The sequence below is a fragment of the Mauremys mutica genome, chromosome 5 (genome assembly GCF_020497125.1).
Source record: "Mauremys mutica isolate MM-2020 ecotype Southern chromosome 5, ASM2049712v1, whole genome shotgun sequence".
Classification (NCBI taxonomy): domain Eukaryota; kingdom Metazoa; phylum Chordata; order Testudines; family Geoemydidae; genus Mauremys; species Mauremys mutica.
In genome coordinates this window covers 49,235,306-49,261,136 of record NC_059076.1, presented here as the reverse complement: position 1 = coordinate 49,261,136, position 25,831 = coordinate 49,235,306, and the positions used below count along the sequence as shown (strand labels likewise).

General features: G+C 39.8%; 1 protein-coding gene across 8 annotated transcripts in view; it reads left to right on the top strand.

Annotated features, from left to right (window-relative positions):
• The window catches only part of SCLT1 (sodium channel and clathrin linker 1), a 131,860-nt gene that overhangs the window by 30,991 nt on the left and 75,038 nt on the right, over positions 1-25,831 (top strand). For all 8 annotated transcript variants that reach the window (XM_045018085.1, XM_045018084.1, XM_045018083.1 and 5 more), the window contains exons 13-19: positions 755-932; positions 3,807-3,905; positions 13,747-13,818; positions 15,297-15,371; positions 16,017-16,162; positions 19,481-19,673; positions 23,076-23,272. In XM_045018085.1, the coding sequence (XP_044874020.1) occupies positions 755-932; positions 3,807-3,905; positions 13,747-13,818; positions 15,297-15,371; positions 16,017-16,162; positions 19,481-19,673; positions 23,076-23,272 (960 nt within the window). The remainder of the gene's footprint in view (positions 1-754; positions 933-3,806; positions 3,906-13,746; positions 13,819-15,296; positions 15,372-16,016; positions 16,163-19,480; positions 19,674-23,075; positions 23,273-25,831) is intronic.

Sequence of the window (25,831 nt, the reverse complement as noted above, 5' to 3'; positions counted from 1 at the left end):
TAGCTCTAGCTAGTATTATTGCTTGAATGTGATTGACATTATTGATTGGCACGAGGGAGCGCAGGAGACAAATGGTTATATTTTATGTAAAAATGTATTGCAACATGTACAAATTTTGTGTGTGTGTGTGTATTATGTAGTGTGTGTGTGTGTGTGTGTGTGTGTGTATATATATATACATACACATTACATAAAATTTTTATTGCAGTGTCCCAATTACTCCTCCCTGCCTCCTCATAAATGGACACTATTGAAAAAGAACAAGAGGAATAAGCAGAGCATTTATATAACACTGTTTGTTTAAGGTGTGCTTGTTCCTTTTGTTTAATATGTGATGTTAGAACCATTTGGTAGTGGTATAACAAACTGACTAGCTTTGGCAAAGATTATGATTTAAGATGGATAATAAGTATCAAAAGAACTAAAAAAAAAAACCCCAAAGATATTAAAATGGCAAGTTATAGCACAAGCCTGCAACCCAGTATAGGTATCTCTGAATAGCAGTATCCTTCTCATTTTAATTATATGCCAAATGTTCAAAGTTAACTCCTTTCATTGTATTTCTGTCTGGGACATAGTGATAGAGGATTAAGAGGCCATATTTAAAAAATGAGGATACCAGCGAATTTAAACATAATATTTTACAAGTAAATTTGTACTTTCTATATATGAGAACAACTAGTTTGCAGGAGTAAAAATGTTTTAGCAAGATGCCTGTTCTGCCAATTAGGATCTGAGTGTTCTGACTTTCTAGATTATGTGTAGCTGTACAAGACACTGAACAGTTGAGAACAGAGAGGGCTGTTCTCGAAAAACAAACCAGAGAACTACAGGCAAAGTGTGCAGATCTAGAAGAGGAAAAATATGATGCTATAGCAAAAGTCCGAGACAGCATGCAACTCTTAGAAGAAGCTAACCTACAAAAAAATCAGGTAAGACAAAGCATCAAGACACATTTTTTACCGCATCATTGCATACTTGAAGTTACTAAGGTCCTGTTCACATGACAAAAATATATCAAGGGGACTCAGTTACAACACACTTGCCTCCTGACCCTATTGCAATATGGTTTATTTTTACTGTGTAAAGGACCTAACTGTGATGTAACTGTTCTAAAGCCTGGTTTTGTGTAGTAGACCTGTCCAAAGCTTTAGCCTGTTTAAATAACCTAGCTAGGATTTTCTAAAAGTGACTTAGTGATTTCTGAGGCATCAATTTTTGGGTGCTCAACTTGAAAACGCTTTTAGGAGGACTGCTTTTGAGTGGGTGGTGATTAACATTTTCTAAAAATCAGGCCTTTAGGCAATTAGAAGTAGTTTGACTTACATTTGCTGACAAGGTGTTACTTTCATGCACATTTAGTGGATTGTAACCAGCAGCAAATGAAGCCCAGCTAGTTCAAATTTGTTGGGATAAATTATGTAAACCTTAAAGAGTTTGTATTTGTTCTAATCAGTACAAGCAGGTTAAAGAGTTACGTGTGACTAGCCCTCTTTGTAACCTAAATACCCTTTTCAAATTGAGGAGTCTCATGGGCAGCAGAATAAGTGGTTTGGTTTTGTTTTTATTTTGGGGAGATACAATAGTTAGTGCTTTATTTTTAGTGTTCTTTCTCTTTCCTGCTAGCAGCTCTGTGATAATGGGGCTATATTCTGCCTGCCTGGAAGTTTGGACTTCATGTCCAATGGAAGGAGGCTGCCCCTTTTCCAGAATGGGGTTCCAAACTGTAGCAAAACTCAAGTGCTAGGGTTATTGCTATAGCCAACTGTCTGTCTGTTTAATTAGAGGACGACGACGACCAGCTGGGAGACCCCTGGCTGAAAGAGAGAAATGGAATAGGGTCAGGGATGGATTATGTGCCAGGACAGTTTTATTCCTTTCTCCCCCACAGCTTCCCATCCACTGCTGTCCATGAAACAGGTTCTAGTCCCTGGTCTCTTGGAGCTTCCACACTGCCCATTCACTCTGCCTGCTCGAAAACACACACACACACACACACACACACACACACACACACACACACACACACACACACATACACACACACACACACACACACACACGCTGAAATATCCACCGCCAGCATATCCCCTCCTTTGCCCACCAATCCCCTGGCCAGAGCAGCTACAGAACCTATTCTACTCACTGATCCTACCTGCTGCAGCTCCCCTTCTTAGCCAGGTTCTGTTTTCGTGAAGAGGAAGAGCAGGGAGTTGATTTCCCTCCAACGGTTACAGATGGTCTTTGGAGCTGTCAACTGCCACTTCCTGGCAAGCACAAATGTGACTCCTACATCTAGGCTTTAGAGCCTTAAATTAGGAAAACTAAGGGGGAAAGAGTAAAAGTTTAAAAATAATATATTTTAAAAACAAATTTAAGAAAGGGAAACTACTAATATTCTTCTATTGCTCAATTTGAAATGTGTCCTTGAAGAGAACACTTAAATAGCATATATAAAAAGTCAGGTGTTTAAGACGGTTAAGATCGGTATATTAATACTACAACTACAGCACTTTTCATCCAAGTGTTTTCAGCATTGAGTTTGTGGTAGTGTGAATCCCACTGTATGTGGACATACACCTGGTGTGTGTGAGATTAGATTTTTTTTTTATTTGCAGTGTCCATCAGGGCCAGTGATATCATGTAAAGTGTTATGCCAGAAAAAATGGTTCAGTAAAAATTACTTTACTTGCAGTACATGTCTGAAACACTAATTGAACAGATACAGAAGTAAATATCTTGCTTGCTTACGGGTAACAGGTTCACATAATCCTGTTAAAAGAACAAAATTAAATTGTAGTAGAATCCAGCTAATTGGCAATAGTCACTGGAAGATGCTTTGTAAATTACTGAATTTTGCAAATTAGGGAGTGAGCAAGTGCAAAAAATAAAGGATGAAGCATCAACAATGTACTTGTAATATCTTTGAACTCGATGGTAAGGGAGCTTTTATGCTTGTTAGGAGATCGTTCTCTGCGAGCTGTGGGAACACATCCATCATGATGATACACGGCACCCATTCCACCATCATGTTAACATGCTCAAAAATGTGGGATTGAGATAGTGTATTTAGTTGGAAAAGCTGGGGCCTATGGAAAGGAAATTAAAAAAAAAAAAAGTGTGAAGAATTTTAACAAGTATACAAAGAGGAAGTGAAAGTACAAGGTTTGAAATAAATAGAAACAGCAAAAGAAAAGTCAAGAAACGGAGCAAAGAATGCTGGAGATAAAGATTTGAAAGTATTTATCTATTCTGTGTTTTATAGATATATTTTAGGTATGCGAATTGTCACCAGGACCTTAATTGCTGCCAGAAAACTTGTTTCTTGTATTCTGAGCACAGGTTATTCCTCATTGTTCCTAGTCCCAGTTAAAAGCTTCTGAGAATCTTCTTACCTCTTTGTATGAGTTCCTCCATTTTTCTTCCTCATAACCCCTCGTGGTCAACGTTCAAGTGTTTGTTGTGCTAAGATTTTATCTAAAAGGGCATCCTTACATACCAACTGGCTGCATTGTACTGGCTTGCAGAAAGCATATTTGCTGCAACATGACAATCACCCATTCTCATGTCCAAGTTTATTACCTTCCTGACATGCTTGAGTTCAGATAGCCAGTAGAATGAAAAACTCACAAAAAAAGTTAAGTAATTGTGTTATTGAAGAGTGGTATTCTGATGCCATTTTGCAAGGCATTATTTCTTTTTCTGTGTACTAAAGATTGTCATCACTGTCATTTTTTTTAATGAAAGATCACACTGTTTTTATTAAAGGTAATTATGGTTATAGTATTTCAAATTGTTTTCTCTAGGCCCTGCTCGGAGAGAAGCAAAAAGAAGGGGAGATAGAAAATATGAAAGAAGCAATTTCTCAGCTTGTACAAGATGCTGCTGCAAGAACTAGAAAGGAAGTATGTTATCCTCTTACAGCCCAGTCTTCTGCATAATTTCCAATGCTAGTTGAATTAGTGTTGTTTGAATAAACATTCTTTTTATTTACTTCTAAAAACACAGTGTAGCAAGTTCATGATAATTTCAGCAGTATATCAGTCTGTTCTTCATTGAGTATGTAATAGTGTGGATCCCAGTGTAGGTGGACATGCACCTGACATGTGAGAGATCAGATTTTTTGATTTGCAGTGTCCATCAGGGCCACACATGTGTCCTGTGCCGTCCCATGTGAGGGTATAAAGGGTGGTGCAGATGTAGCTTTTCCTCAGTTCCCTCTTACTGCCTGTGGCAGCGAGACAGAACCCAGTGAGTGTCCAATCCACTAATTCTTATCTCAGACTAAACTTTTACAAGTGTTCAAGAAAATCTTCAGAACTATTTATCTTCTCTGTTGACTACAATGAACTCTCCCTCCATCCATCTGAACAGAACTCTACCACTATACCACCCCTCCTCGCCCCCATACATAGACCTCTCTGTACAGGGCTTATTAACATCGTGAACTCAAAGTCTGCATGCTTTAAGCCCTGTCCATCCTGCAATGGACTAATCCCCTTGAAAGATGGGCACATCAGCTGTGTCTTCTGTCAGAGGGAATCTTGAGCAGTTGATAAGTTTTCTCACAGACAGTGATAAGCAGACTCAAGTCATAGGATGTGAGGCTAAAGCTCCATCTTCTGGAACAGTCCATGAAGGTTTCATTACACCCTGAGGATACAAGTTCCAGAGTGCTGATGGCAGACAAGCCAGCTTCAGCCAGCGCCCCACCTAATAGACAAGCAACACTGAAGAAGGCAGTGCCAAGGTAAGAGCCAGCACCCGCACCTCTGATGTCAGTCTGGCCATTTCAAACACAAAAAGCATACTCGAGGCAGATCTCAGTGTCCTATAATGACAGACACCGTAAAATAAATCCACCAAACCCCACACATTATCAAGGATTGGGGAGAAGTAATAACCTGCAGTGCAGCAGACTCCTTTGGAACTGATCCTGGCTCCAACGACTCATCCGCTCATTTGATGCCCACTACGGAGTATGAGCTAAAGGAGAGCCAAGACCATACATCTACTGTCATTGGTATAGACTCTGGTACTTGAGAGCACCATACGCTTTTGGTATCATCCCAGGAGGAGGTCTGCTTCTCAGCATCACCAAGGTGTACGTTCTCCCTGTCTTCCGGTAGGGAACCCTATTCTGTGAGGCTGTTGTTCAACACCACTGATATAACTACTGGCTTTCCCTACCACTGGCTCAGGGCTCAGCTGACACCAGCTCTTCAGGAATGGCACTGGATGAACCAATATTCAGCAAGCAAGCTATATTCCTAAAGTGTGTCTCCATGTTCCTCTTAGGGGTACTGGGGCCTGTGATTTCAAGCATTGAGAAGCAGATGACCAGCCCTCTTGAGAAAGGTGATACTGTCATTTGCCCTTTTCCCCCCGAGCATCTGTGGCCAAGACCATCTACACCAGCATACCAGGAAGAGCTGGATCCAGGGACAGATTGGCCCCAAATGCCCTGTTTACACTGCCAAAGGACTTTCATCTTCATTACCAGATGAAGCAGTATTCTCTGGACCGGATGACTTTGAAGTGTTCCAGGAGCTCCTTGTGGGGATTACTGAAACTCTGGATATCAAGATCTTGGCTGTATCAGAGGAATCCTACAAACAGTTTGACATCTTGTCAGCTTCTGGTCCAGCCAGGATCTTCCTCCCCATAAATGAGGGACTGCTCAGCCCTGCCAGTGCTCAGAGGCAGACACTGGCCATGATAACACCCATTGCAAAATGAGTCAAGAAGGGGTGGGATTTGAATACTACTGCGCTTCCCCAAGTCAAGCTTCTTAGTATGGTCAGTGAGCCAAAAAAAAGTTGAAGTAGAGTAAGTACTCACAAGGACCCCAAAAGTCTTAGCCTTAACCTACTGCAACTGCAAGTAGCTTACTTCCAGACCTTACTGGCCAAATATTACTTCTAACATGGGTCAGGGTGACATGCTTCCTGACAAAGCTCCTGCATGACAGCAGAGAGGAACTTAAAGACATAATTAAGCAAGGTCAGCTACTGACCAAGACAGCCCTGCAAGTCATGATGGGCACCTCTAATGCAGGGACCAGGTGTGTGACTGCCACTGTGACAATTGCCATTCATCATGGCGTCAAGCACAGGGCATCCCAAGGCCTGGTCTACACTAGGGTGGGGGGGTCGAACTAAGGTACGCGACTTCAGCTACGTGAATAGCGTAGCTGAAGTCGAACTACCTTAGTTCGAAGTACTCACCCGTCCAGACGCCGCGGGATCGAAGTCCGCGGCTCCCCCGTCGACTCCGCCACTGCCATTCACGGTGGTGGAGTTCCGGAGTCGACGGGAGCGCGTTCGGAGTTCGAACTATCGTGTCTAGATTAGACGCGATAGTTCGAACTCCGAGAAGTCGAACGCTACGCGTCGACCCGGCAGGTAAGTATAGACCTGCCCCAAGAAAGATATAGGTTCCAATCGAGCACTTGCCGCTACTGGCAGAGACTGCTTGCTATGGGTTCAGGAGATTCTCATACAAAGCAGGAAGCCTTCTATCAGCAAGACTTCTTGAAACAGAAAAGATTTTTTCCATGGTTACGTCAACACTGCTCACCTTACCGTCAAGACAATCTTTCTTGTGGCCATCATCTCAACTCACAGTCAGTGAGCTCCAAGCCACCTTATACTACTTTCCATCGAGATGAGGTGATGCTGAAATCATATTCCAAGTTCATCCGTAAGGTGGTCTCTGAATGAATTTCATCTGAACTAATCAATTACTTTACCCATTTTTGTTGCCAAGGGGACACTTGATGTCATGAGAAAAGAAACTGCATACTTTCAACATGTCCAGAGCTTTGTTTTATTACCTTAACAGGGCCAAGCTTTTCAAGCTGTCTCTGCATTTCTTTTTGGCCCTATCTGGCCTGTCAAAAGGCCAAGCCTTCTCATCCTAGAATCTCCAGGCAGAACATACAGTGCATTTCCACCTGATATCAGATGGCTGGCAAACCTTTTTTTCAAAACATCAAAGCACTCTGCACCAGGGCACAAGCAGCAGCATCTGCCTGCGTAAGGAATATTTCAGTGCGAGAGCTGAAATGTGGAGTAACCAGTGACTTGTTTTAAACATTTAAGTTCTTACGCCATGGCAGCCAGGTCAGAAGCCAAGTTCAGGAAAGCAGTACTGCAGACTATTTGACTGACTGTAGCTGAAACGCCTCACTCCCACCATCCAAGGAGGACACTGTTTGCCAGTTACCTGCAGTGGGATCCACATTGACTACAGTAATTGTGGTTATTTAATACATTGTCAGTGTGAATCCCACTATTCACCATCTATCCCCACTTTTCAGAATCCACAGCTACTTAGAGTTTTGAGTTGAGAGGGACCTGAGGGAGGGTTATAGTCACTGTCCTTTATGATCTTGCATGGGAGAATGAGGCAGCACAGGACACATGTGCAGCCCTGTCAGACACTATTAAAAATAAAATTAAAATCTTGCATATATGAGGCACATGCATTTATGATGGGATCCATGCAGACTGTTGCATCTCAAAGAACCACAGTTGCTGCAGGGTAAGTAACTGTTCTTTTAATTTTTAAGTATTAGTAAGCCCTGAACAACTATAGCACAGTTACTTGGATAGCTAAAAATCTTGAACTGAATAAGGCAGTGGTGGAGCTAGGCTGTTATTTTAGAAGGGGGCTCTCCTCCCATTCTACTGGTGAGAGGTAAGATGTGTGAGGGGAAAGAGAGAAGCATTTGATCAGAGAGTGATGCAGGCTGGTAGATAATGAATGAAGAAAGTAAATGAGGTAAGGCGGTTATTGAATATAGAGAGAAAGGAAGAAAGAATGTGTGGGAGAGACTGCACTTGTAACTTAAAATTTGAGCTCTGCCATTCATTCATTCATTCATACCACGCACAGAATGATCTGTAAATGTTTTGTGATGTGATCTTGTAAAGAAATCTGTCTTTTAGTGCCCACATGCTGTTTCTCCAGAGTTAGAAAATGTATATATTGAACATATTATATAGAGGGATTTTAATGAAATAGGTTTAAGTATAAAAAGCAACCAAGAATGAAAATACATTCATTTTTTCTAGTGTGTTTTAACAAGATAAAATTTTGGTAGTTTTTTTTGCAGGGGACTACAAAAATGAGATTTGAATAACATCCATCTTGCACAGTCAAGGATATAAGCATGTTTTAAAAAAAAAAAAAAAAAACCCAAACAGCCAGTGGCATTTTGACCATGGCTTTTTTCCATCTCTCATTGCATATATATTTAATGTTGACGGGCTGGTAAGAGAACTTTTTTTCAGATGGTTTTATCCACTGTCTTGTGTGGTAATCATTAGCTGGGCCAGAACCCCAAACATACCTGCCAGTTATTTGGAAAACTACTTCCTTGGCTCTTTTTTCTTTTTTTGTGAAGAAGCTTATAAACACTGCTCTAGTTCTCTGTGATATACTACTGTTATTTCAATCCAGGGATCGGCAACCTTTCAGAAGTGGTGTGCCGAGTCTTCATTTATTCACTCTAATTTGAGGTTTCGCGTGCCAGTGATACATTTTAATGTTTTTAGACGGTCTCTTTCTATAAGTCTATAATATATAACTAAACTGTTGTTGTATATAAAGTAAATAAGGTTTTTAAGAAGCTTCATTTAAAATTAAATTAAAATGCAGAGCCCCCTGACCGGTGGCCAGGACCCAGGCAGTGTGAGTGCCACTGAAAATCAGCTCGCGTGCCGCCTTTGGCACACGTGCCATAGGTTGGCTATCCTCATTTCAATCTATTGATTTTGATTTTGGGGGTTCAGTTTTGTTTTAATTCACCTTGGATACATATTTAAGACAACTGATTCTATCCTTTTTTTTAAAGAAAACAAGCAACGTCTTCAACTACTTTTAGGAATGATTTCAAAATCTGTTTTTTACTTCACACCTACTTTTTAACTACAATATTTATGTTTAATAAAATGTAGCTTTGTAGATGCATAGTTCTTATGGTAAACTGGTGGCTTTAACTGTTAAAAAGATACATTATTTAACTGAAAGACTATACAGGGCCTGCATGAGCAACTACACTTCATAACTGTCTCATTCATATATGTCCATCTAGGTCATACATACACATTCTGAGTATATATAATACCCATGCATTTTATCATATACATATTTTGAAATGTAAGTGCCATCCATATTCAAAAAAAGAACTCTATCTTTTGCCCAAAATGTCCAAAACACGTAATCCAGCCCATATCCCAAACAGACTCAACAATGAGTGGTGGCAGTCATTTTTCAGCTTTGTTATTAGCAAGGGCCTGTGCAAAGGATGGATCTTCAAATGTGCCTTCAGTGTAGCAAGATCATGACCTGCTCTTTGAACTGAATCCACACATGAAGAGTGGGCCTGGTGGGTCACAGTGTCTTAAAAACATAAGAACGTCCATACTGAGTCAGACCAAAGGTCCATCTTGCCCAGTATCCTTTCTTCTGACAGTGGCCAATGCCAGGTGCCCCAGAGGGAATGAACAGAACAGGTAATCTTCAAGTATCAGAGGGGTAGCCATGTTAGTCTGGATCTGTAAAAGCACCAAAGAGTCCTGTGGCACCTTACTGACTAACAGTCTGCCTGGGATTTAACTATCTTGACTCATATTGCACCAATTATACATGTCTATGAAATAGTAACTGATCTATTTAATAGTGCATTGCTTCCTGAAGTGCCAGGACCCAATACCATGTACTAGAGGGGGTTTGTGTTTTCCCAAATGGAAAAATCTGTCCCATATTCACATTTGAATCACAATGTTCCATCAGCACTAATATATACTGATCAATATTCTGTCACGTAATTGGATCCACTAACATGGATCCCTCTTCTCTATACAAGAGCCTTAAATATTAAACACCTCCTTCATGGGAGCATGTCATTAATTTTAAATACAGTAGAATCTCAGAGTTACACCAGAATTGTGAACTGACTGGTCAACCATACATTTAATTTGTAACTGGTAGTTTGCAATCAGGCAGCAGAGAGAAAAAAAGGCAGTACAGTATTTGTTAAACTACTAAAGAAAAAAAAAAGGAAGGGAAAGTGTAAAACTTTTTTGACAAGGTAAGGAAATTTTTTCTGTGCAAGTTTCATTTAAATTAAGATGGTTAAAAGAGCATTTTTCTTCTGTGTAGCAAAGTTTCAAAGCTGTACTAACTCAATGTTCAGTTGTAAATTTTTAAAGAACAACCATAACTTTTTGTTCAGAGTTATGAACACTTCAGATTTATCAATCTCCATTCCTGAGGTGTTTGTAACTCTGAGGTTCTACTGTAGTGTAGACAGACATGGAAACTACATAACTGTCAATTGTACTTCAATCTGCCTGTATCCTTATCCACTTCAGGATGCTACTCCTGATCTTAAGTGTAGCAAGTGACAATATACTCATCCTTATAATTTAGTTTCCACTTTCTAAAACTTAGAGGACATCATGTTCAAAAGACTTACTTAAAAAAATAATGTATTCATTTGACAAGCATCAAACAGCATCTTAGTTCAGTAAACATCTTTTTATTTTCAGTATTTAGTTTTTCTCTAGATTAAAATTATCCAGACAATTTAATTTATATTTAATAAATAGGAATGAACATCTGTCTTAGATTTATTAGAGCTACTAGTCCTTTCAACTCTACAACCTCTGACAGAGTATTAACACTATCTGCCAAAAATGAGGTAATTAATTGTCTGCATATCATTCAAGTAAAGATGAAAAAAATGTCAGGAATGAAGATCTGGTGCTGTGCTTGCCCAGTCATCAGGCAGCCAACAAGCAAGCCACCTTACTGCTATAGCCCAGCTGCATTTGATGGTTGGTTGATGACTTGGCAGGTACAACTGCAGACCTAGCTTTTGGGGTTTACTTGAATGATATGCAGAACCTTAGTTACATCATTTTTGGCAGATACGTTTTCTACTTTGTCAGGGCTGGTAGTTCTAAGATAAAAACTTATGTCATTTCAGATTAATGAACATTGTTCTAAAGAAATCTTTCATAGTGCAGAGATGTTATGCAAGGTAATAAAATAGAAAAGTTTTCCCAAGTGGTTATTTACAGCATCAAAAACAGTTGATGGCACACTGTTAATGTCAGCAGTCTGCTTGCAAGCGTTCTAACAGTATAGTTCGCTACTGCAAGGATGTACAGTATGTTGGCAGAACTTCAAGTGTCTAGATGGCACAGAAGAACTGTACTCTTATGACTCAAAGATTCTCACAAATGCCCTGAGGACCTAAAATGTTGCTGTCTGTGCAGATGTAGAGAGAACCTTTACATGGATTCTTAAAGCAACATTCACTTCAGTAAATCTAGCATCAGAGAGGTAGCCGCGTTAGTCTGGATCTGTAAAAAGCAACAGAGTCCTGTGGTACCTTATAGACTAACAGATGTATTGGAGCATAAGCTTTCATGGATAAATCAGTAAATCTGTTCACTAGCACTGCATTACACCTGCTGTTTTACTGAGATCAACCCAGAGCTGTAGTTAATTTACTGATATAGCACCTGATCCTGTGAGTTTCTGATTGCCTCTTGAGAGCACAGGGTGAGCTGCAAAGTGTGGTTAAAATTGCCTTCTCAGTTTTTGCATCGCTGGAGCATTACTTCCAAATACTCCTCTGCATAAGAGAATGAGGCTTTCACTGAGAAGTGTTAGAAAGACAAAGTGGGTGAGGCAATATCTTTTATTGGACCAACTTTTATTGGCACAAGTGACAAGCTTTTGAGTCGAACAGAGCTCTTCAGATTTGTCTTAAAATCACTTTATGTAAACTTCAGTAGCCTAGGATCTTATTGTGGAAAAAGCACTTTTCATCTTTGTGCACAAACATGGATGTGAAAGCTGGAGTTTCCACCTTTTCACAAAACCAGCTAAAAGTAAAACATCAGTTTTTGTGTTCGCATTTTTTCAAAGAATTATAATATAGTGGATGCCAGTTGATCATAATCCGGAAACTAATAGTAACACTTTTTGTTGGGAGCCGATCTTGTCCCATTGACTTTGATGTTAATGGGATTTGGATATTGGCATCAGGCATACTGTTTATTAACAACTTTTTTGAAAAAAGGCATTAATCACTAGCAAATGTGTGGGGTTGTAACCAGGGAAAGAAGTGCTAAAGCTGCTTGTTACTTCTTCCTGCACTCTCCAGGCTACGTCCTGCCTTGATATTGGGGGCTAGCACTTCCTCCTTTGGCTGCAGCCCCACAAACTTGCTTGCAGCTGGGCACCCATTGCTTGCACAGGAGATAATGGGTTGGGGCATTAGGGAAGTCCCTGCCAGAGTCTTGGTACTGTGGGCTGGGAAGGAAGGCTGCAGGTAGGGCAGCAGTAGGGAGAGGGGCTGCAGCCCAGATGCTGGGGCTTTCCACAGAGAGTGGATGGGCTGGGGCCCCTGAGGCTTCCTGGCATCTCTCCTTGTGATCTTGGGGCTGCATCCTGCCTTGGTAGTGGATTGCTATGTCCTAGTACTGCCTTCCCTGACTTAAGGCTGCATGCAGGTTTATGGGGCTGTGGCAAGGAAATGAAGTACTGGGACATGCCAAGCACCAGCCACAGACAGATTTGCAGGACTGCAACCAGGGATGTACTCAAGCGCAACACACCTTTATTTCCACCAAGTGAAACTTCAAAGAGTGTGAAATGCTAGTCCCACATGTTTCAGGAGCAGCATATAGTCAAGGATCTTCAGTATTGTGGCCTCTAATAGGTTGACATTGCTTTGAGCTACCCATACAGGGTAAGCCTATTGTGGGAGAGAGGGGTGGAAATAAAAAAAATAACTGGCAGATGCTCCCGCTTGGGGTGGAACTGAGACTGTGAGACTGGGGTAAGGATCATAGTCTTCCCTTAACTCACAAACCAATGATCTCTCCTGCTTCAGGGAGTGTCCTTTAAAAGCTACCTTTTGATCGCCTCCCTTGTCAGAGAACAATTTTTTTTTAATCTGTTTATAGCCCTTTGATCTGTTAGTTCATAGCACTGGCAAAACAGTTGTGTAACTTTGAGTAGGTGGTAGGATATAGGATCTTGGAAGCTAATAGCTTTTCCCATTGTTTTTCAGGTGTATGCCAGGATGTTTTTATCTGGGGGAGTCATTCTGTTGTCTTCCTGCTTGTTCTTCCAACTGTCCCCATCGAAGTAAAACAGTGAAGGCATATAACAAACATTGCACTACCTTCATGTAGTTATACAGTCTATCACCATAAATATGTCACATACAGTATTCATAAGAATATCAGATAGCAGCTCTTTGTCCACCTCATCCCCTTCATCAAATGTACCTAATTAATAACTTCTCTATATCTTATAATTCTCATTAATCTTAACTACTTTATCAATCTTCTTTCTCTTTCCTCTGAAATCTAGAAGACAAAGTTTCTTCTCTCTCCTCAAGAATTTTCAGGGCTGAACACTAAATGTCCTTTTGTGTTATCTCAATATAGTTGTTTTTAACTCTAATTCTGTGTTCTTGAGGAATCTCTCAATTTCCTCTCTAGAGTCAATTCATTGTGAAAGATCTCCTCAGAAATACTAGGGCACAGGTTAGTTAGCATCAGTGTTCCATGGATAAAGGCCATATTTAATATGTTAGTGTACAGCAATGGTCCATTTCTGTCAGCAATTCCAGTCCCATAAACATGCATCATAGGATAGAAAAATAGTCTGTGCAGATTAAATAAAATATCTTTTTTTTTTTTTTAATTGTAGGTAGAGAATGCAAGGAAGCATTACAATATACAGATTTCTCGATTAACAGAAGAACTTTCTGCTCTTCAAATGGTACGTTCTGGACTGTGTTGAAAATAACTTTTATTGGTCAAATTTTTTTGAATACTTTTTTGTTACATGGACACATGTCCATTTGTATTTATCTATTACCGTGCACTCTATTTACAAGAATCACTGATATAAGAATCAGCTGCATATAGTGATCAAAACCACAGGGACAAAATCATTCATATATGAACTAAAATACCCACTTATAAGAATCAACCATTTTTAAGAATCAAATCATTTGGGATAAGAACATAAGAACGACCATATTGGGTCAGACCAAAGGTCCATCAAGCCCAGTATCCTGTTCTCTGACAGTGGCCAATGGCAGGTGCCCCAAAGGGAACGAACAGACAGGTCATCATCAAGTGATCCATGCCCTGTCACTCAATCCCAGCTTCTGGCAAACAGAGGCTAGGGACACCATTCCTGCCCATCCTAGTAATAGCCATTGATGGACCTATCGTCCATGAATCTGTCTAGCTCCCTTTTGAACCCTGTTATAGTATTGGCCTTCACAACACCCTCTGGCAAGGAGTTTCGGAGGTTGACATTGCGTTGCGTGAAGAAATACTTGGTTGTGTTTGTTTTAAACCTGCTACTTATTAATTTCATTTGGTGGCCCCTCGTTCTTGTATTCTGAGGAGGATTAAATAACACTTCCTTATTTACTTTCTCTATACCACTCATGGTTTTATAGACCTCTATAATGTCCTCCCCTTAGTCGCCTCTTTCCAACCTGAAAAGTCACCGTTTTATTAATCTCTCCTCATACGGAAGACGTTCTATACCCCTAATCATTTTTGTTGCCCTTTTCTGAACCTTTTCCAATTCCAGTATATCTTTTTTGAGATGGGGCGACCACATCTGCATGCAGTATTCAAGGTGTGGGCGTACCATGGATTTATATAGAGGCAATATGATATTTTCTGTCTTATTGGCTATCCCTGTCTTGATGATAAATAAGGAATGAAGTGACTCCTGTAGATTTTTTTTTTGGCGGTGTGGGGACAAATTCTATTTGCACTTATCAGGATGTTAGTACAAAGTAAATGAGATTTTGTACCAGTGTAACTGAGAGAAGATTTGCATAGGATGTACAGTGAACATTAATAAAGGAGAAATTTGTAACGAATGAGGTAGGAGACTAGAGGAGTTTGGATGATGTGCAGTGAATTCGGTAAGCATTCACTCATTGACTAATGAGGATTTTAAAAAGTACCAGATTCTTTCACTGATTTGTATTTAATCTATACACTGAATGAGATGGTGGCTCTGCAGGAAAAAAAAGCATGCATAGTACGTCATAATGCACATGCAAAAATAAAGAGAACTAAGTTTGCATGAGCAGCCTTTTTGCTTTAGTATTTCCTGACTTTGGAGTGTTTCGCTTTGCAGCCTTAACTTTCATTTAACATATGTTTTTGTTATTCTTTTGGTTTGATGTATTTAATGCCCTTAGAAAATGGTTTGACTTCTTATAGGAATGTGGAGACAAGCAGAGTCAAATTGAACGGGCCATTAGAGAGAAGCGAGCAGTGGAAGAAGAACTTGAGAAAGTAAGAATGCAAATATTCAGTTTTACATTTTAACTTTTCTTTATTTTTTAGCATTGTCTTAAGTTTCTATTTCACTATTTTCTCTAATATCATTGAGTAAAATGGGGTGAAAGAATATACCATATGCTTAGTTTTGTATTTGCTTATTTTTTGTTTAATTGTAAATCCAGTGAAGGAAATTGAAAAATACATTTGATATTTCTAATAAATTTTATAGTTATAGTAAATGAACTGCAAAAGATGGCTCTCAGAGAACGTTTCTAAACTCCTAACTCGCTATTCAGTATATATTCAGCATAGTCGTATTACCTATGTTCAGGATGTGTGTCTAACTGTGGTAATAAATTCCTTACAACTATTTTAAAGGTATAAAAACCAAATAGGAAGTGTTTAAAATGGTCCAAAGGGTGTAAGTAGATGCAATAATGGAAATTTAAACAAAATAAGATTTTAGGCTGAATATCAGAGAAATTGACTGCAAAATCTATAAGACTATTATCCCAGGAGTAGCAATGGAAGTCCCATTCCTTCAGTTACTGAAAACTGTGCTTGACAATGGAATGGATAACTTAATGTAGGCAGCAATACTACACTGACAGCCATCTGTGTGATAAAATGAGATTTACATGTAAGTCTATCCTTCAGATTTACCGTGAAGGCAGAGGAAGTGAATGTGATTACAGAAAACTGGAGGAACTGCACCAAAGGTGTCTGATTGCAGAGTGTACAAAAGATGACCTTCAGCTATGTCTACAGGCGGCACGAAACAAAATTAAACAACTGGAAATGAAGTAAGTAACTGATAGGTCCTCCTAATCAGTATTTCATTCAATATTTCCATCTGATCTAAGTCGTCTTGTGTCAAGTGTTTGTATTTTGTTGTAAGTTCTTATTCAGAAGTAGGACTAGTAGGCTGTCATAATCATTCTTTTTTTAAAATATGCAGCATTGGGTGATATTATAAGTGAGGATGACATATTTTAGAACTAAACAGATTTTCTTGACAATATCAGCTGAAAGCAGTTCTCTTACAAAGGAAAAAAATACAAACCATTTTTGTGGCTAATAATCTTATTTTAATTGTTAATGTTAACTGCTTGGAAAACCATTTTTTGCAAAATATTCTGAATAATTCCTATTTTTTAAAGTCGGCATACAGCAGGGTTTTATTTGGTCTATATAATACCAAACCACTGCACAGGACACCTATATTATTGTTGTGGTAGCATCCAAAATGTGCTAGGTACTGAACAAACATAAGTCCACACAATCTTTCCCCTAAAAGTTTATAATCTAAACAGATAAAGAGATTGAAGGGTGGAGGACAGGAATACAACGTCTTGCTTTGCTTCCTTGCTTGTGTGTGTTGTGGAGGGTGGGAGTATTTGAAGTTCAAGTAGGGTCAATGAATTGTGGAAAGGGATTCTGGGAGTTAGAGGGGAGTGGGGAAAAGGAACAGGAAGCTGATGGGGAGGAAGGTAGAAATAGGGAAGAGAGGAGAGTGAGGAGCAAGTAGATAGCAGGCAAAATGAGTGAGAATAATGAGATTGGTGCAGTTAGAGGTATGAGGTAAATGAGGAGGAATTATCCAGAATAGAGCCATGTGAATAATCACTTTTTCAGTTTGCTGGCCAAATTGGGGGTGGGTAGAGTTTTGGATCGACTCAAAACAAAAAACCAAGGGGGATTTTTTTTTTATTTCAAGTAATTTTTTTAATTAAAAGCAAAGATAAGTTGGTAATGCCATTCACGAAGCCCCAGGAGGTCATGGTACGGCCCTTCCCCTTATAGCTAGGGTTGGCAAAACGTGATTTTTTTATATATATTTATACCATTAACTGATATGGATGTTTACTCTTAAGCATTTTTTCTAATTTGCATCAATTTACATTTTCACAGTTGCACAAAATTATGGATTTTAAGCATTTTTTATTTAATATTTGACAGTTATGAGAAGTTGAAGTTGTTCTGTTTTTTTATAAATAATACTAATTGAGCCAGAGAGAGACTGTATATCCAAGTGGTTAAGGCACTCATCTTAGATGTAGGAGGCCCAAGTTTAAATCCTTGCTCCAAATCAGGCAGAGTGGGGACTTGAAGCCCACCTGTTCTCCTACATCCCAGGTAAGTGCTGCCCCCACAACAGTATAGAGTATAAGGGAGCATCCCCAGCACTGAAGCTGCGCGTAATCAGCGGCCAGGTGATTTGCCTCAGCCTCCCACCCCGCCATAAAGGTCTCCCCCTTACTCTCACAGAGATTGTGGAGAATACAGCAAGCAGTAATAACATAGGGGACATTGGTTTGGCTGAGGTCTGAGCGAGTCAGTAATGTCCGCCAGCGCGCCTTTAAACGGCCAAATGCACATTCCACCACCATTCTGCACTTGCTCAGCCTGTAATTGAACAGATCCTGACCACTGTCCAGGCTGCCTGTGTATGGCTTCATGAGCCATGGCATCAAGGGGTAGGCTGGGTCCCCCAGGATAACGACAGGCATTTCAACATCCCCAACTGTTATTTTCTGGTCTGGGAAGTAATTCCCTTGCTGCAGCCATTTAAACAGAGTAGTGCTTCTGAAGACGCGAGCGTCATGAACCCTCCCTGGCCATCCCACGTGGATGTTTGTGAAACGTCCCTTGTGATCTACCAGTGCTTGCAGCACCATTGAAAAGTACCCCTTGCGGTTTACGTACTGGGTGCCCTGGCGCTGCGGTGCCAAGATAGGGATATGGGTTCCATCTATCGCCCCCCCCCACAGTTAGGGAATCCCAGTGCAGCAAAGCCATCCACTATGGCCTGCACGTTTCCCAGAGTCACAACCTTTCGTAGCAGCAGCTTAGTGATTGCTTTGGCTACTTGCATCACAGCAGCCCCCACAGTAGATTTTCCAACTCCAAATTGATTCCCGACTGACCGGTAGCTGTCTGGCGTTGCCAGCTTCCACAGGGCTATCGCCACTCGCTTCTCTACTGTGAGGGCTGCTCTCATCTTGGTATTATGGCGTTTCAGGGCAGGGGAAAGCAAGTCACAAAGTTCCATGAAAGTGCCCTTACGCATGCGAAAGTTTCGCAGCCACTGGGAATCGTCCCACACCTGCAACACAATGCGGTCCCACCAGTCAGTGCTTGTTTCCCGGGCCCAAAATCGGCGTTCAATGGATAGAATCTGCCCCATTACCATCAGGATCTCCAAAGCGCAGGGGCCCGCGGTTTGAGAGAATTCTGTGTCTACGTCCTCATCACTGTCATCGCCGCGCTGCCGTATCCGCCTCCTCCTCGCCTCGGTTTGAAGGTCCTGGCTCACCATAGACTGCATGAGAGTGCGCGAGGTGTTTAAAACATTCACGATTGCGGTATTGAGCTGAGCAGGGTCCATGCTTGCTGTGCTATGGCGTCTGCACAGTTCACCAAACAAAAAAGGCGCGAAACGGTTGTCTGCTGCTCAGGGAGGGAGGGGTGAGGCTGTACCCAGAACCACCCGCGACAATGATTTTTGCCCCATCAGGCACTGGGATCACAACCCGGAAATTTCAAGGGGCGGGGGAGGCTGCGGGAACTATGGGATAGCTACGGGATAGCTACCCACAGTGCAACGCTCCAGAAATCGACGCTAGCCTTGGACCGTGGACGCACACCACCGATTTAATGTGTTTAGTGTGGCCGCGCGCAATCGATTTTATACAATCTGTTTTGCTAAACCGGTTTATGTAAAATCGGAATAATCCCGTAGTGTAGACGTACCCTATGGCTGACAAAAAGGAAATTTTAAAATTGAATTAAATATTTTTGTGAATTTTGTTGTGGCTATTTGTTCCTCTTAGACGTAGACATCACGCACCCAGTGGAATAAAAATTAGTTTAAAAAATATTTGTACTTTTAAATGTCAAGCATTAAAAATAATTCACATGTTCACCCATCCACAAATATATTGACATTGACAAGCATTATGAATTTTAAAAATAAGTATTTGGCCTTCAAAATACAAAATATGATTAAAGGTTCTAATTAAAAGGCACATACAAATGATAGGGAAGCTTAGAAAAATGTAGACTGAACTTGACTTAACTCCTGAGTTGAAAGTCTAGTGAGATTTGTTTTCCCTTTTCAGCTCCGAGGAAGAGATATCTCGTTGCCAGGAAATGGTTCACAAGCTGCAAAGCATTCTGGATTCTGAAAGAGAAAACTCTGCCTCTATCAGTGAACAAAGACTAAAACTTCATCAAGAAAATGAACAGTTACGTAAAGAAGCAGAGGACTTGAGGAAACTGGCCATGGAGGCACAACAAAAAGCTAAATTAAAGGTACTAGCAAAACATAAATAGTGTGTAATTATTTGGTTAAATGGGTTCCTACAAAAGATAAAATGCAAAATACATTTCTAAGAAGACATAATAAAAATAGGGTTGGGAGTGACAACTTCAGTTCAGGCTTCTCAGTTCTGCTCTGCAGATACCCTTACTTGTGAAGTAGCATTTCTACTGTCAGCCTGATAATTAATTCATTGTCTATTAATAAATTAAATTATACTTATTAAGCAGAAGCTTCCAAATGTTCTTTCGGTAGCTTTTATAATGTGACCAGACTAAATAATAAAACATTTCTGGTTATCTAACTTTAACTTGAGCCAAACTCACTACTGATTGGCAAACTGGGCTCCAGTGGAGTTATATCTGCTTGCAACAGCAAGAGATTTGATCCCAGATCTCCAAAACAGCAAGATTAACATTAACCACTATGTTTTCCAGTGTGCTCTGAGGCATCTTCACATGCCAGTCTCTTCCTTTCCCCCTTCTCATGCTAGTTATAAGGGCTGGAACATGGTTTGAGAGTTGGGAGATTTGTAGGTGAAAATGTTTCAAAGAACACAGCTACCAGTTCTGATCTTCAGCCTTCCCTCATGAACCTTCTGTGATTTTCCCACTGAAGTATCCCAGACTGACAGGACCTGAGGAAGTCTGTCAGACTGGGATTTGACTCTGCAGTCTTAACAACTGAAGTTGGGAGGCTGAAGTATAGGCTATGAGGGAGCGGGGATGAATAAGATGGATACAGCTAGAGGCAAAAATATAAAATTCAATGGTTGTGAATATAAAAAGAAAAGCTTGTCTGTTTGGAATGGGAATTAGGGAGATGGCATATGGAGAGCCCGTGGAGCTAGTGTTGTAGTGAAGACAACTTTATTTTTAACAGCTATGATTAAAAAGTCACCACCTTCAGAGCACTACCCTTTATATTCAACAAGAGATCCAGGAAAGTATTTAACCTTGGAGAATTTAAAACATTTAAGAAAAAGGTCAATTTGAGGGCAATAAAAAATAAAAATCTTGTACACACTATTTACAAAATTCACCAAATAGTATTACATGGCTGGCTAATTGGATGGAAATCAGAGGAAAACTGCTCAAGTTGACTTATGTTTTTTCCTTTGTTTCCTTGGCAATTGACATGTGATCAGCATAACATACTCTGGTATGTGCCATTACATTTTTCAAGAACCAGTGACTGAGTCTAATTTTCCACATAATATGGAGAACTTAAAATTTTGTGTTACATTGTAAATTAAGAAAGCATTTCATGTTCTTGGTGCATTTAAGGCTCCTTGTCATAAACTGAGTGGTTAAAGTTATATTGACCAGAAGTAAAATCTCAATCATATGTTTACAATAAACCAAATGGTCCTGCCTTGTATAGACTTCACTTGTATGTTTGCTGAAAGGGGAAGAGGATTTATGCACACTTTTCATTACTTTACATTTAAAAAATATAAATCTCGAGTTTGCAGGATGGAAATATTTTACTGACATGACACACAAAGAAACTATAAGATTTAGTTTGGGGGTTGTTTTATTTATGTAAATAAATGGTTCTAAGATATCACAGTGCTTAATTTTTTACAGTGTACAGACAAATGTTACCAGTTTTCTTTTGAGACTTATAATATTGCATCAGCACACTTATTTATAGAAAAGAAACTTACTAAAAATACTTTTTTAATGGAATACATAAACTTTAAAGGTATACCATCAAATCAGAATAGTCAGTTTAACAACAAAAAAAGTTTAAAAGCACTTTCATGTACTATATCAGCCTTATGCCAATTTTCATGGTTTCATAATCACATTTTCTAGGTTTTTAAAAATATTTCTCTCCTTTGTTTCTGTGTGAAAGATGGTGTGGGAGGAAGACTGGTTACTCATAAAGTAACAAAACTCAAAAAGTTTTCCCCCTTAATTTTTATTTTATTATAAGTTTCAATGTTACTTCTAACTACAGAAAGGGGAAAAAAATTAATAGTCACTACTGGAATAAAAAAGACTCTCTTTTTAATGTCACATATAACTTACACCTATAAAAAATGAGTGAATGTTTAATTCTAAAAGCGTAATGTATGTGCCAGTGGATTTGTTTGGGGGCACAAATGGAAGTGAGTTTTGTTTTTAAGAAACTCAAAGCCTAAGCTTGTTTTGTTAGTTTCATACTATTAAAATAAATGTAAGGTTTTTCTATTTTCTGTAAGAATTCTAGAATTATAAAATCCAAAAAAGTAGATGAGGGAGGTGCTCTTTTATATTAGTGAAATAAGCAAAATAAGCAGTTTACATTGCTTTTTCAGGTAATATATTCCTATTTATATCTTGTGTATTCAAATAGGAGAGTTATGAGGGGGTGAATCTTCAAAATCTTATCTTGCTATAACAACTTCAAAAATTTGATCTATTTAGGCCATGCCATTCTTATGAAAGAAATGTGATGTAATGATTTAGAATTCTTATTTAATGTTGTATGTAAATTTTAAATACAAATATTTATAGGCAGTTCTGGAGAAATGAGACCTATCACCCCATCGACCCATTATTTATTTACATATATAAAAATACTCATTCGGAGTCTTTTGATATAGGTAAATTTAAAAAAAAATTGTTTTTAAAGCTGGCAATTTGTAGGATTGCATGTGTACATCAACATTTTCAACAAGTGTCATTTAAGATCAAAGATACTAACTGAAACAACTGAAAAACATACGAGTTGGGGAAGGGTGTGTGGAGACAGTGATCGTTTACACACTAACCCTTCAAATTGACATAAGTATTGGTTAAGTTTTAACCAGGCTTTTCAAAGTCAGTTTATAGGATCTTCACTATACTCCAGGTTGGACATCCACACTATGGACCCCTCAAACCCAGCAAGATGGCTCTGTTGTTCATCTGAAAGCCGATGTATCCAGAGGCTAAATGTATATTCAACATAATTGGTTATCTAACCTTTTGTTGCTGTATTTGCTTGTGTAAGGACCTGGTACTTTGCATGTACAATTGTATATCTAAACAAGGTCTCAGTTAAGCACACAACTGAGCCTGCACAGTTGTTTAGTATTTGAATTTTAGTAGTTCTCACAATGGTGATAGGTGCTTTCCAAACATACAAGATGTAAACCCTTCCCCAGAGAGCTAACCTTCTAAGAATACAAGTAATCTACAGAATTCAGGGGAGAAGGATAAAGCATATATTCCTATTTATAAAAACAATAGGCATTACAATCATCACTACCCTTTATTGCCATTTGTATTAGGTTTTTAATTGGTCTTATGAGCATATTTCTATATGCACACTTAAAGTGAATCTTTGGGGGGGGCGTTATTCTTGGGCTAAAGTTGCAAACTTCTGTTGTCTGATTGTGGCCCCCCCTTTTTTTTTAACTGTAGATAAGCACAATGGAACATGAACATTTAGTGAAGGAGCATGGGTTTGAGGTTCGACTGAAAGAGATGGAAGTCACTAATCGAAATTCTACTGTTCAACTGAGACGTCTGTTGGTGGCTCAGCAAAAAGCAACGAACCGGTGGAAGGAAGAAACAAAGAATCTTACAGAAACTACAGAAACCAGGATCAGTAATCTGAAGTAAGTGTCAGTCTTTTTCTTTTACACTTTTTATTAATTTAACTCTTAGGTTTTGGTTATCATGGTGATCATCATGAAACGGTACTCGTGGTGGGGGAAAAAAGATAGTGAGTAAATAATCCAGGCCAGAAGTTGCAATCTCAATGAATAAACAAGAGATGCTGCAAAAAGAATTTAGTCTCTGTTTTCCTTTCTCAGTTGCACTTAGCAGGCTGATTGCAGAAATGAAGGCTTGTACCTTGCCAAAAATTCAACACTACTTGTGTGTTTTTGACATTTTGTAATGGCAAAAAGTAGTTACAATATGTCACTTTATTTTAATACTGTTTTTCAAGTTAACTTTACTCATTTTAGAAAACTTAACTTTGGTTTATGAAAACCCCTATATTTACAGTTCTTCAATGTACCGTCTGTATATTCACAGTTTTGGGATGAATCATGGAATTTCAGGAACATTCTGAAAACATTGCCTGTTGAAGCTGCATGAATACTTTCTTATGACACCAGATGCTCTTAGATGAGGTTATAAAAGAGCCGTATGACCTTTGTCATCTCAGGTCCCGAATAACAAAATCTAGCCAAGAAAGAAAGGAACTTTCTCCAAATTAACTTTTATTATTAAACAGTATTCCAGTTGGTGTTGCCTAGTTTTCACCATTACACTCTGTTTTTGTCTGGACCAGAGTCCTGGAGTCTCTTTGGCCATAGATATCCTCTGGGTCCTTCTCCACCATCTTTGGCTTATGCAGGATCTTCAATACCATCACTGGAGTGAGTGGTTATACCTCCTAAGGGTATGTCTACACTGCAATTAAACAGCTGCAGCTGGCCGACGTAAGCTGGCTTGAGTTCACAGGGCTCAAGCTAAAGGACTGCTTAATTGTGAGGTAGGCATTTGGGCTTAGGCTGGAGCCCAGGCTCGGGAACCTCACGAGGGAAGAGGATCCCAGAGCTTGGATTCCAGCCTGAGCTCAAACTGCCTCTTAACCTGAGCCCCACAAGCCTGGGTCAGCCACATTGTTTAATTGCAATGTAGACATACCCTGTGTGCACACTCTTCAGGGGAAAGCTGGTTAGGGATAAGTCTCCATTTAGGCTTCATTTCCTCCAGATGTTCATCTTTGCCTCAGCACCATGAGAGTTGGGCTGAAAGGCTCATTGGCGCACACGTCAAAGCAAGAGTCCTTTAATGTCCCAGGGCACTCATTCTTTTTCTGGCCCTCTTTCCTTGGTCTGCCTTTAGTCCACAGACTCTCTCTCCTTGTTGGCAGGGTCTCCTGAACCTAGCAGCCAAATGTAGCATGAGAAGAAAATGACATGTCTTCTGTAGATAGTGGTTTCTGAAGTTGTGGAAATAGCAGCTCTGCTGTTCTATTTCTTCTCATCGGTGTGTGTGTGTGTGTGTGTGTGTGTGTGTGTGTGTGTGTGTGTATATATATATATATATATATATATATATATATATATATATATATATATATATATATATAAAATAGTTCTTCTTCAAGTGCTGTCCCTGTGGGTGCTCCACTTTAGGTGTTCATGCGCCCCTGCGGAGACTTTTAGTAACAGTGCTGGTTGGGTCGCACATGCTTGGTCTCTGCGTCACGCCGCTGAAGGCAGTTAACCGACGCTGTGCAACCAACCCCTCTTCTCTATCGCCCTTGGCTACAAGTCAGAGCAATCAGCAGTGCCTCACTACTTTGTAGTTAATTAGTTACAGTCAGTTACTTTAGTTTCCTTATTAGCAGCTACTTAGCTTGTTTCCCTTTTCTCCTTCGTTTAAAAGAAAAAAAAATTGCCCTTCACATGAATGAAGCGCTGATGGACCTTGTAAGGTCTGCCAGTGGAAGGTCTGACAGGAGGTGTGTACCAACAAAGGGCGTCGACTTCGCTTCCAGTGCCTAATTTCGTAGTGATAGGCGCAGTCCAGTGATGTGGCATGCAACAACAACCCTGAAACACAACTCATGATAAGGACTGGAAAAGACTTGATCAGTTTTGGCATTAAGTCTTACTCCTTGGCTACCCCTCACCTCCGCATAGCCAACTATGCAACATTACTAACAAAATACAACTATACAAACTACACAAAAATGTCCGAATTGATTAATTTTATTGCCAAGGACAAGGGAGAACAATTCACAGCACTTGATTCTGAGGACAGGGCTGCAACATCTGTGTCGACGGTGGTTGTAATGAGAAATTCATGGCTCTATCTTTCTGGCTTACCCGAAGAGGTGCAATTCACGGTGGAAGACTTGCCAGCCAAAATTATCTGCCAGAAAGACAGATGAATCACTCCACTCACTTACAGACTCACGAGCGACTCTCCGATCCTTGGGAGCCTATAATCCCAAACCAAAGAGGAAACAGAGGAATTACTTTACATCCCAGTGATACCACCGGCCAATGTATTCACAACAGCGGTGATTTGACTCACAGGGTTGCAGACACAGGCCCTGACGGGACAACAATCTATCAACTTCCTCTAACAAGAACTCTGGTGGATTTAGAGCAATGCTCAACCTCCAATAATTCAACAAGTTCGTCAGAAAC